Source organism: Muscardinus avellanarius, assembly GCF_963383645.1.
Source record: "Muscardinus avellanarius genome assembly, chromosome: 21".
NCBI lineage: Eukaryota > Metazoa > Chordata > Mammalia > Rodentia > Gliridae > Muscardinus > Muscardinus avellanarius.
This window is the reverse complement of record NC_137807.1, coordinates 2,391,955-2,404,548: the sequence shown is the minus strand read 5'-3', so window position 1 is coordinate 2,404,548 and position 12,594 is coordinate 2,391,955. Positions and strand designations below refer to the sequence as shown.

General features: G+C 47.9%; 1 protein-coding gene across 2 annotated transcripts in view; it reads left to right on the top strand.

Annotated features, from left to right (window-relative positions):
- Positions 1 to 10,862: 10,862 nt before the first annotated feature.
- The window catches only part of SBNO1 (strawberry notch homolog 1), a gene marked incomplete at both ends in the record, with an annotated part of 45,383 nt that continues 43,651 nt past the window's right edge, over positions 10,863 to 12,594 (top strand). For both annotated transcript variants that reach the window (XM_080717400.1, XM_080717399.1), the window contains 2 exons: positions 10,863 to 10,994; positions 11,632 to 11,736. In XM_080717400.1, coding sequence (XP_080573526.1) covers positions 10,863 to 10,994; positions 11,632 to 11,736 — 237 coding nt within the window. The remainder of the gene's footprint in view (positions 10,995 to 11,631; positions 11,737 to 12,594) is intronic.

Sequence of the window (12,594 nt, the reverse complement as noted above, 5' to 3'; positions counted from 1 at the left end):
CGAGATCAACCTCAGCTCCTTAGGGAGGCTCTCAGCAACCTCAGGAGACAAAGTTTCTAAAACAAAAAAACACTAACAAAAGCTCAGGGGTGGAATGCCTCTAGGTTCAACGCCCAGCACGGCAATAAACGAACGTTAAAAGGAAAAAGAAAATGAATGAGAGGTGGCGCGAGCAGCCCGGCGCAGAGCGCGGAGATGGAGGTCCTGCCGGGCCGGGCGGCAGGTGCGCGAGACCACCCGGGGTCGGGGGCGCCCACGCCTCCGCTCCCCCAGGCTCGTGCGGCTTCCCCTTCAACAGAGTGTTTGGGCGAGCGTAGCAGGCAAGGACTGGGGATGCTTTTTTCCTAGGACGCCTAGGTGGTGAGGAGCATTTCAAAGAGACAGAAGAGGCACCAGGTAACTTCCTGGGCCTTGGCTACCCAACCCACCCGGTTCTCAAAATAGCTTCGGGCCCCTCCCAGCCGGACTTTGAGAGCCGGCGCGGCGCGCATGCGCAGGCCCGCCCGCTGACCGGCCCGCGGCCTCCCGGAGCGCCGACCTTCTTCCCGACAGCCCGCGGGGCAGAGAGGGCGGGGGCGCAGAACTATCGCGAGACCTCCGCGAGCGCCGGCGGAAGCGGCGGACACGTGACCGTCCTAGGTGGCCTTCGCCTTCCCCCTCCCCCTTCTCGGAAACCCGGCCCCCTCACCCCTCGCCCACCCTGGAGCGGCGCTAAAGGACCGTTTGGGCTCCGGAATTCCTTTGGATCCCATCACTGGTACCGGGCCAGCGAGAGCCGGCGGAGTCCGTTCTCGGTGGCGAAGGCCGGGGGCGGTCGAGATGGGGGGGGGAGTCATCTTCCTTTCCCTAGGAGGGAGGCGGGGCGGAGCGGGGAGCGGGGGGCGGGGCGGAGGAAGTCACGTGGGCGGCTGCGCGCGCAGCGGCCCTCCGCCGTCGCCCCGCCCCCTCCGTCCCGGCGGGCGGGGGCCGGGGGAGGGGCGTCAAGATGGCGGCGGGGAGGTAGGCAGAGCCGGACGCCGCTGCCGCCGCCGCCGCCGCCGCCGCCTCCTCCGCTCCGCTCGCCGCTGGCTCTTCAAGCTCAAGCCGCCCGGGAGAAGCTGTCGTGGCGTCGGGCCCCGCGGGGAAAGTGAGTCGCTCGCGCGGCCCCCGTCCTCCCTCGCTCGCCGTCCGGGCGGACTCCCGCTCCCTCCGCGCTCGGGGTCCGTGTCGGCCGGGCTGGGGGCGCCGCACCCCGGCTGGGCCCGCGCCCCGCGCCCCGGCCCGGCGCCGCCCCCACCCGCCGGCCCGGCCCGGAGCCGCGTCCCCGCCGCCGAGGCCGGCTCCGGCCCCGCGGCCGCGCTCGAGTCGGGAGGAGCGGGCACGCGGCGCGGCGTCGCCCCGCGGGCTCCCCGACCCTCGGGGCGGTGCGGGCGGGCGCGGGGAATGGCGGCCGGGCGCTCGCAGACTTGGGGCGTCGCTGGACGGAGCCTGCGAAGTTCCCCGGAGGCGTCTGCGGGAGGCTCCCCAGCAGGCTCCGGGATGGCTCGCCCCGCCGGGGACGCGGGCTGTCCCCGGACGCTGGCGATTGTTTCTTTCCTGACCCCGGCGTCCAGCTCCTCCCCTTTCCAACCCGGGCTTTGTGCAGCGCTTTGGTTAATGTTTGCGGACCACTAACTTGATCCTCGCACCCGGAGACGCTGTTTTGTTTTTTTTCTTCCTCCCCCCCACCCCGTGCGTGGTGGCGTTTATTGTGGGAGGCTTTTGTTTTGGGGAGTCGCCGGTTGGGAAATGTGGAGGCTAAAAAGAAACCGAGGCGAGGAAAACGAGTTAAATAAAGCAACGTTTTTATCCATTGAATTGCGCAGCCAATTGTAACCGCACCCGGAAGTTTGTGCTGAACACGTGTTGAGGGAAGGCTGAAAACGGGTCCCCTTTGACCTTTAAAAGTTGATGGTGAGCTGTTTATGTTGAGTTAGATGTTTCGTGTTCTTCGGACTGCCAGAACTAGAGATAGAGTGAGGTGCCCACCCCCCCCCCCAAGGAGTCCACCAGGATGATCCGGCAAACTGTCAAACTCCAAGTGCCCTGCCGGAATTAATTTAGCACTTGCAGACGGTTCTAATAGGCAAAGTCGCAGAGGGATTCTGTTTTCCCTAAGTATTTTCCGGAGATCAGAATTGATTTTCATAAGAAATGGGAAAGTCACCGTCGTTGCACAGAAGATAGCTTATATAGAATTTCTGAAATGAAGAGTTTGCTACTGATGACTGAGGCATTAATTTTGCTAGCAAGGGGGTATGTTATTTTCAGCCTGTTGAAGAAGTTGTTTTCAGCCGGCCCTGGTTGAAAATCCACTTGGAATCCTAGAACTTGGGAGGCTGAGACAGGAGGATCTCAGGTTCGCAGCCAGCTTCAGCTACTTAGTGAGGCCTTCTGCAACTTACTGAGACCGTGTTTCAAAATAATAAAAAATAGGGTTGGGAATGTAGCTTGGTAGAATGCCCTTGGGTTCCATCCCCAGTACTGCCAAAAAAAAAGTTGTTTTCAGGATTATCCTGTCCGGAGAAAACATCTTTCTGCTCCTTCTGCTGACATCCCATTCTCACTTTGTTCTTCAGCTTCCTTTAGCATTTTAAATAAAACTTCACTTTAGTTGCTGGAAAAGTGTTAAACACAGAGCCTAAGTAGTGGCTTATTACATCCATTCGCTGCATGCCATTACATATCAGGCCATTTTATATGTTCAAAGAGCTTTGCTGAAATTACTACTTGAGAATGAGGAAATGGAGAGTCTTCTCTGCTCTGTGTGTGTGTGTGTGTGTGTGTGTGCGCGCGTGCGCGCGCGCAAGGTACCGGGGATTGAATCCAGAGACATTCTACTTCCAATCTACACCCCAACACTATTTTATTTCTGATTTGGAAACAGGGTCTCTTTAGGTTGCTGAGAGCCTGGCTCAGTTGCCATGCTGGCTTTGAACTTGTGATCCTCCTGTCTCCTCCCCAAGTGCTTGGATTACAAATGTGTGCCCATGCAGGGCCTTCCCCTGCTTGGAAAGTGCTTTGCCGCAAAGTTTACAGGTTTGTTTGGTATTTTTTTAAATGTTTAGATTGAGGTTTTGGGTTTTGTTTGTTTGTTTTGGTGATACTGGGGATTGAATCCAGGGGCATTCTACCTCCAAGCTACACCCCCGGCCCTATTTTTTATTCTTTTATTTTGAAACAAGGTCTCCCTAACTTACAGAGGGCCTCACTAAGTTGCTGAGGTTGACAGCAGACCTGCAATCCTCCTGTCTCAGCCTCCCAAGTACTGGGTGACAAGTGTGTGGGGCTTTGAGTGGAGACTTGTCACCTGTGAAGACAGGGACGCTTGGGTCTGCTCTGACTGAGGCAGGTACTTGGAGCACCCGAGGGTCTCGGCATTTCTGTGCTTTGCCTGCCTAAAATTGGTGTAGGGGTTCAGAGAGGAATTGCTTTTAAATTAAGGAGCTAAATAATTAAAACGATATAATCCTAAGATTTTTGTATTTGTCTTTGTTTTTATATGCTAATTGACAGATCAATGTTGCTATAGCCTGAATTTACCAAGTATAATAATCTTGGGATAAGCCAGGTGTGGTGGCGCGTGCTTGTTATCCTAGCATTCGGGAGGCTGAGACAGGAGGATCCGGGTTCACTGGTAGCCTCAGCTACTACTTAGTGAGGCCCTTTGCATCTCAGTGAGACCCTGCTTCAAAATAAAGACTAAAAAGTAGGGCTTGGAGGTTGTAGCTTGGAGGTAGAATGCTTCTGGGTTCCATCCCCAATACCACAAAAAAATCTTGGGGGTACCACTTTTCTGTAGATGGGAAATCTTTTTATTTGATGCTCGAGATTGAACCCAGAGGCATTCTACCTCCAAGTTATACCCCCAACCCGATTTTATTTCTTATTTACTCACTAAGTAGTTGAGGCTGTCCTCCATCCTGCGATCCTCCTGTCTCAGCCTCCTAAATACTGGGATTATAAGTGGAAACCACCACGTCTGGATGATAGGAAAGCTCATGAAGAGGAGGAATTTTTTTTGTGTGTGTGTGTGGGTGGGTACTAATATGAAATTCAGAGACATTCTACTTGGAGCTATACCCCCCCAGCCTTATTTTATTTTGAAACAGGGTCTCACTAAGTTGCAGAAGGCCTCACTCAGTAGCTGAGGCTGGCCATGAACCTGCGACCCTCCTGTCTCAGCCTCACAAGTCCTGGGATGACAAGCGTGGGCTACCATGCCTGGCTGAGGAGGACCTCTTTTATGAATAAGAAGTGGTACACGGCTCATTAGATTACCTTGTGTGTTTCTGGGGAGGCAGTGATTTTCAAATGTTTGTGTTACATCCCACAATAAGAAATATGTTTACATCATGACTTAGTTACATATATACAAGCATAACAAAACGTTTTACAAAATAGTGTTTATTTTCTCTGTTTACATTGATAGATTTTACTGGGGTGGAACCCAGGGGCATCCTACCTCCAAGCAACACCCCCAGCCTTATTTTAATTTTATTTCGAAACAAGATATACACTAGGTTGATGAGAGTCTCACTACTTGCTGAGGTTATCCTTGAACCTGTGATCCTCCTGTCTCAACTTCCCAAGTACTGGGATTACAAGTGTTCATCACCACACCCAATAATATTTTAAAATGCTGTTTATGATAATACTAGATTGAGTTTTTCAAACCTACTAAAATGTTGCAAATTGAAAATATGGATATATATATGCTCCTTTGGTATTTTCTGGGGACTGGTTTTTAGGACGTCACTGAAAATAGCAAAATCTGCAAATGCTCAAGTCCCTGATACATGCAAGGGTTTTTGTTTGTTTTGTTTTAGTTTTTCAGTACTAGGGTGGAATCCAGGGGCATTTTACCTCTGACTACACCCCCAGCCCTATTTTTAAAAATTCTTTACTTTGAAACAGGGTCTCAGTCAGTTGCAAAGGGCCTCGCTAAGTAGCTGAGGCTGTCTGCGAACAGAGATCCTCCTGTCTCCACCTCCCGAGTGCTGGGGTCACAAGCGTGCCCACCATTTCCAGTTTATTTCATCTCTTCTAAACCCAGATTTCTCATATGTGATTAGGGATACTCTTGGGCTATATTAAGAGAAAAATCTAGCCGGGCATGGTGGCACACGCTTGTGATCCCAGCACTAGGGAGGCTGAGAGGCAGGAGGATTGCACAAGTTCGAAGCCAGCCTCAGCTACTTAGTGAGGCTCTCAACAACTTAGTGAGACCCTGGGAGTATAGCTTGGAGGTGAGTTCCACCCCCAGTACCACCCCCCCCAAAATAAGGATTTATAGTATTAAAGCCCTCTGAACTTGAGGGAGTGGTGATAGAGCCCTGTTATATTCTCCCTTCCTGATTTGTTCATGTTCTCTTGTTAAAGTACTTTTGAAACTTTAATATAATTTGCACCTTTCTGTTGTTTTTTTTGTTTTTGTTTTTTTTTTTTTTTTTGGTGGTACTGGGTGGGGGTGGAACCCAGAGGCTTTTTACCTCTGGGCTGTACTCTCAGACATATTTTATATTTTATTTGGAAACAGGGTCTCACTAAGTTGCTGAGAGCCTCACTAATTAGCTGAGGCTGGCTTTGAACCCGTGTGATCCTCCTGTCTCAGCCTCCCAAGTGCTGGGATTACAAGTGTGCGCCACCACGCCCGGCTAATTTGCACATTTCTCTATGAATGTATTTGTACAGGTTTGCATTATGGTATACTTTACTAAGCAGTGGTCGCTTGAGTACCTATAAAAAAAAATACACATTATAAACTGGGTGAGGCTGGGCATGGCGGCGCACACTGGTAATCCCGTACTTGGGAGGCTGAGATAGGATGATAGCGGGTTCTCGGCCAGCCTCAGCTACTAATTGAGGTCCTCTGCAACTTAGTGAGACCCTATTTCAAAATAAATAGTAAAAAATAGGGATGGGAGTGTAGCTCAGAGGTAGAATGCCTGTGGGTTCCGCCTCCAGTACCACACCAAAAAAATTAATAATAAATAGAACATTAAGATAGGTACAGGTGGCCTAGCCTGTAGTCCCATTACTTGGGAGACTGAGGCAGCAGGATTGCGGGCTGGAGGGCAGCTTCAGCAATTTAATGAGGCCCTCGGCAAATCAGTGCGACCCCGTTTCATTTACTTAGTTATTAATTATTTTTCGTGGTACTCAGGGTTGAAAATGCCAGAGGCATTTTACCTCTGAGCTACATCCCCAGTCTTAGTACTCACTAAGTGGTGGAGTGCCTCACTAAGTAACTGAGCTGGCGATCCTCCTGTCAGCCTCCCCAGCGCTGGGGTGACATTTTGAGGTGCAGAACCCTAGGACTTCAGCACTCGGCTGCCGTCACACCACCAGTGCGTGGCAGGGCAGGGCGGGCCCACGCATTCTGCCTGGCCGTGGGCTCCTCAGCCCCGGTGGCGGGCAGATCTCTGTACCTTGCTATTCTCAGTGGGCCTTGCTATTCTCAGTGGGCGCCGTACCCCCTCCTGCGTGGCATTGTTTCTCAGGATGCTGTTGACAAAGGCAGCGGGTACTTTCTTCCACTGTGCCTTTGTTTCTTACTTATCATAGAAGTTTTTTTTTTTGAAGTTCACCCCCTAGTACCACCATATACACACATACACATGTAGTTCTGTTTCAGATATATTTATTTGTTTATTTTTGTGGGACGGGATGGAATCCAGGGGCATTCTACCTCTGAGCTATACCCCCAAGCCTATTTTTTTTATTCTTAATTTTGAAACAGGTTCTCACTGAGTTGTGGAGGGCCTCACTAAGTACTAGCTGAGGCGTGTGTAAACCTGTGATCCTCCTGTGTCAGCCTCCCAAGTAGTGGTATTAGATAAATAATGCCTAAAATATACTCCCTCAAAAAAAACCCTTTTTTAGGTGATGGTACTGGGGATTGAATCCAGGGACACTGACTGTCTGAGCTCTGTCTCCAGCCCTATTTTTTATTTTGAAGCATGGTTTCATTTAGTAACTTTGCACTGGCCTTGAACTTGTGGTTTTCCTTTGTCAGCCTCCCAAATACTGGGATTACAGGTGTGTGCTGTCAACACGCAGTTTAGAGATGACATGAACCTTTGAAGTTATATTAATTTGGGTCAGCGTTAGCCATAGCTACGTATGGGATGGCCCATGCTTCTAACCCCCGTACTTGGTGGGCTGGGTCAGGAAGATTGCGGGTTTGTGGGCCTCAGCAACCCAGTGAGGCCCTCTGCCACTTAGGGAGACCTGGTTTGAAAATTTAAAAAAGGGTTGACGGTATAGCTTATAGGTAGAACTCCCTGAATTCGGTCTCCAGTACTATCAAAAAAATAAAATAGAACTGGGTGCGATGGTGCATGCTTATAATCCCAGTACTTGTGAGGCCGAGGCAGGAGGATCACAGGTTCACCACTTTGCAGCTCAGTAAGACCCTATTTCAAATAAAGAATAAAGCTTGGCGCGGTGGCGCACACTTGTAATCCCAATTTGTAATCCCAGCATTCGGGAGGCTGAGACCGGAGGATCGCCGTTCGTAGACAGCCTCAGCTACTTAGTGAGGCCCTCTACAACTCAGTGAGACCCGGTTTTAAAATAAAGAATAAAAAATAGGGCAGAGAGTGTAGCTCGGAGGTTGAATGCCCCTGGGTTCCATGCCAAGACCTGCCAAAAAAAAAAAAAAAAGAATAAAATATAGGGCTGGGGGTATATCTTGGAGGTAGTTTATCCCTCGATTCCATCCCCAATACTGCAAAACAATAAAATAAAATAATAAAAGTCATCATCCTGGTGCTCTTGACTAATGTCCTTTTATATGACGTAATGAAATATACGTAACCTTATTTACACAGATACTAGCTAAAAGTAACATGAAATTAATTTTTTTTGTGTGTGTATGGTACTGGGGGTGGAACCTCCCAGAACTGTTTTATACTTTATTTGGAAACAGGGTCTCACAAAGTTGCTGAGAGCCTCACTAAGTAGCTGAGGCTGGCTTCGAACCTGCGTGATCCTCCCGTCTCAGCCTCCCAAGCGCGGAAATTACAAGCGTGCGCCACCACGTCTGGCTGAAATTAATTTTCTGAGCAAAAGAAGTACAGTCATTTCTCATAACTAAATATATAAATTGGTTACTTAAAAGAAATTAATGTTAAAATTGAGAACAATATGCCAAATTTTCTGTCTTTTTGTGGTACTAGAGATGGAACTCAGGCCTTCCACCTCCGGGCTACACTCCCAAACACCTATTTTTTATGTTTTATTTTTTTATTTGGAAACAGCGTCTCATTAAGTTGCTGAGAGTGTCACTAAGCTGCTGAGGCTGGCTTCCAACCCGTGGTTCTCCTCTCAGCTTCCCAAGTGCAGAGATTGCAAGCGTGTGTCACCACGCCCAGCTCTAAATTTCCTTTTCTTTTTCTTTTCTTTTGTTGTTGTGTGGTACTGGGAATTGAACCTTGAGGCATTCCTTCTCCCTAGCCAGATTTTTAAATTTCTCTATTTGGAAACAAGTTATCACTAGGTTGCTGAGAGCTTTGCTAAATTGCTGAGTTTGACTTCATTTTATTTTATTTTATTTTATTTTTGCAGGTCTGGGGATGGAACCCAGGGGCATTTGACCTCCAAGCTACACCCCCTGCCCTATTTTTTATTCTTTATTTTGAAACTGGGTCTCACTGTGTTGCAGAGGGCCTCACTAAGTAGCTGAGGCTGTCCGTGAACCGTGATCCTCCAGGTCTCACCCTCCAGAATGCTGGGATTACGAGCGTGCGCCACCATGCCCAGCTGCTGAGGTTGGCTTCAAACCTGCAATCCTGTCTCAGTCTCCCAAGTACTGGGATTACAGGTGTGCACCACAGCACCTGGCTAAATTTTATTTTCTTTGCTTTGTAAAATGGTTAAAAATTCATTTTGGGGCTCTGGGCGTGGTGGCGCACGCTTGTAATCCCTGCGCTTGAGAGGCGGAGACAGGAGGATTGCGCAGGTTTGAAGCCAGCCACGCTGGCTTAAGAGACCCTGTTTCCAAATAAAATATAAATAATAGGTCTGGGAATGTAGCCCGGGGGTAGAAGGGTTTCCAGGAACCCCAGTACCACTAAAAAAGAAAAAAAATCCCATTTTGAGAGTAGAATACTTTGATATGGTTCCTGAGATTATATTTGGAAAACCCAATTTAAAATGTCCTTGCCTGCTCCTGAGTTTAATCTAAATTGGATGGCTTGTTTTTCCTAAATATCTTGGAATATTCTCTCTGCTCCCTCTCAGTTTAGTATATCATCTCCTGGTCTGCCGTAGAAGTTTCCCAGGTTTGTTTTGTCCTGGGGATTGAACCCCGGGGCTGTTGTGCCTCTGCTCCCCCCCCTTCTTATTTTTACGTTGAGGTGGGGGCTGGTCCCTGATGCTCATCTCCGCTCCCTTTCACGCCACCTTGTGACTTTCCTTGAGACTCAGCCCCTTGGTCACCGCCTTTGTCTTTCTACGCAGCCGAGCTCACACTTTCTACTCTGATCGCAGGTGTCTGGTAGTCATATTTATGTTGTAACTTACTTCTTTCCATTTTAGTGTGAGTTTTCTGGGATAAAAGACAATTTCTTTTTGTGGGAAGTACTGGGGGTAGAACCCAGGGGTTTCTGGATCTGAATGCCACTCCCAGCCCTCCTTACTTTTATTTTGAAACAGGGAGGGTCTCGCTAAATTGTGAAAGGTCTAAACTGTTGAGGGGGCCTTGAACCTGTGATCCTCCTGTCTCAGCCTCCCAAATGCAAGGATTACAAGCGTGCACCACCAAGCCTGGCCCAACCCTAGTTTTTATTCTTTATTTTGAAACAGGGTCTCACTGAGTTTCAAAGGGCCTCACTAAGTAGCTGAAGCTGTCCGTGAATCTGCAGTCCTCCTGTCTCGGCCGCTCAAGTACTGGGATTACAAACATGTACCACCAGGCCTGTCAATAAGACTTTTTTTTAAATTTTTTTGCGGTACTGGGGGTGGAATCTAGGGGCATTCTACCACCGAGCTACACCCCCAGCCCTATTTTTTATTCTTCATTTTGAAACAGGGTCTCTCTGAGTTGCAGCGGGCCTCAGTAATTTGCTGGCATTACAAATGTGTGCCCTCACACCTGGCTGCTAAGACTATTGTTTATCCTCTTCTTTACACATAGCAACTTCTGCATTTTTTTTTTTTTTTTTTGGGGGCAGGGCATTCTACCTTTGAGCTATACCCCCAGCCCAATTTTTTATTCTTTCTTTCTTTCTTTCTTTCTTTCTTTCTTTCTTTCTTTCCTTCTTTTTGGTGGTACTAGGGTTCCTGGAAACCCTTCTACCTCCGGGCTACACACCCAGACCTATTTTTATCCTTTTTTTTTTTTTAGATTTAAAGAAATTTATTAAAAACATAGAAATACAGAAAATAGAAGTACAGAAAATAGTTACAGCCCCATGCCAAAATGACATTGGGGGGGGGTGGCCCAGGCCAACTCACCACTCCCACCTCTTTTTTTTTTTTTTTTTTTTTTTTTTTTTTGAAATAGGGTCTCTTAAGCCAGCGCCACTGGCTCCGCCTCCCAAGCGCGGGGATTACAAGCGTGCGCCACCACACCTGGCTTATTCTTTATTTTGAAACAGCATTTCATTAAGTTGCGAAGGGCCTCACTAAGTAGCTGAGGCTGTCCTTGAACCTGCAATCCTCCTGTCTCAGCCTCCCACATATTGGGATTGTAAGCATTGCAAGCGTGTGCCACCACACCCGGCTTTCTGCATAAATACTGAATAAATGGGTCTGGTAGGAAGCTTTTTTTATATGTGGAGGAGAGTTGATGTTTTTCACTGTACACTTATGTCAATATTTACTATTTTGTTGTAAAGATGGTGGAACCAGGGCAAGATTTGCTGCTTGCTGCTTTGAGCGAGAGTGGAATCAGCCCCAGCGACCTTTTTGACATCGATGGTGGAGATGTGGCACTTGCGACTCCAACGCCCGCCCCTCCAGTTCAGCAGGTGAGAGTTTTCCAAATGCGCTCTTGGAAGAAAGGGGTTTATCCTGTAATTCATAATTCTACCTAGAAAAACAGAGTAGATATCGTTAAACTTTAATTTTAGATATACACGTGAATATTATTTTTATGTTTTATATTTATCTTCTTCATGAGGTAGAAAATATCTGCAGTGAAATCTAAAACACTGCTTTTTCCTTTGATGATGTCTGTAAACCTAAGATATGAATTGTTGTTTCTTCTGGGGAAAAAAAAGATGAATTGTTGACAGAATTCTTGATGGAAGATCATAAATATCCTTTATAGTTATCATTGTACTTTTATAGGGACATTTTTCTGTGACTTCACAATACATACTCTCTAAAAACAAAATTAAGCTTCTGATGTCAATGTGGTTTTGTGGGGATTTTATGCTTGCAGAAATAGTTATATTTGGTATTGTGATTTCACATTTGGGTATGAAGCCTGGCCTTTCCCCCCAGGTCCCAGCTGCAGGGCCTGGCTTGTGCTAGGTAGTCTCTATCACAGGTCACAGCAGCCCTGCCTTCTTGTTTTGTTTTAATGAAGTAAATGCGAGTCTTGTTCTTGAAACAGAGTTCACTGCTGTCTCCTGTTTTTCTCTGGTGTCGTTCTCTCTCCAGGCGGTATCACTTAGCGCATTAGATTTAGGTTTGGAGACGGAAGCAGCAGTTCCTGTTAAACCAGAATCAGAGACGCTACCTCCTCCCGCACTGTTAGATGTGAGGGTAAGGATGCTCAGATTCGGCATGGCTTCTCCCGTAGTCTAGGATGGGCGTCAGAACGTACCCTTTCACTCTTCGGCAGTTTAATTTCCCTGGTTTTGTTTTTTACCACTTTCCAAATATCTATCCTACCCTTCTGTGTGTGTGTAGAACATTTTTTCACTCTTTTTGGCCCTTGTGTTGATGAAAAGGTAACTCATTGTGAGTGGTGCGCGTGCCGTGTTCTGGTGCCTGCCGTGCTTCCCGTCGCGCTTCTCTGACCTTAGACACAGCTGGTAACCGATGCCTAGTGGTGAGCAGTTCTCGGATAAACATCTAGTAAAATTTGAGAATTTGTTTTGTTAGTAAGAGTTATAGTGATAAGTGGTAATCAGGATTCTTAGCAAATGAGCCATGGAGGAAAGAAAGTAAAACAGACTTAAATTTATGAAATACGACAGTCACAGTATAGTATCCTTAAATTTGCCCTCTTCTGTTCTGGTTTCTTCCCAACAGACCTCACCTAATAGAAATCCATGTGGCCTTGTCTCGAATTCAGTACTACCCACATTATCATTCAAATTTTGTTGCTTACCTGGCTGTGCGTTTCTGTCTTAATTCTAAGCCTCACTGTCGCCTGTGTGACAGTGATTGTGGGTGTTGCTGAGAGGAGGAGCCGTGGAGCCCCGCGCCTGGCCAGGCCCCGCGCCTGGCAGGCCTGCTCCCTCGTTGGGCAGCGCTGCCTCTAGACACTCCCGCCACAGTTCATCACAGTTCTGTGGGCAGCTTCCTCTTGCTTCCTGTCCTTGACGGTTGTTATAAAAAAGTCACAGTACTCAAAGTGGTGTGTTGTGGGCTTTCTAATTTATAGCTGTCTATATG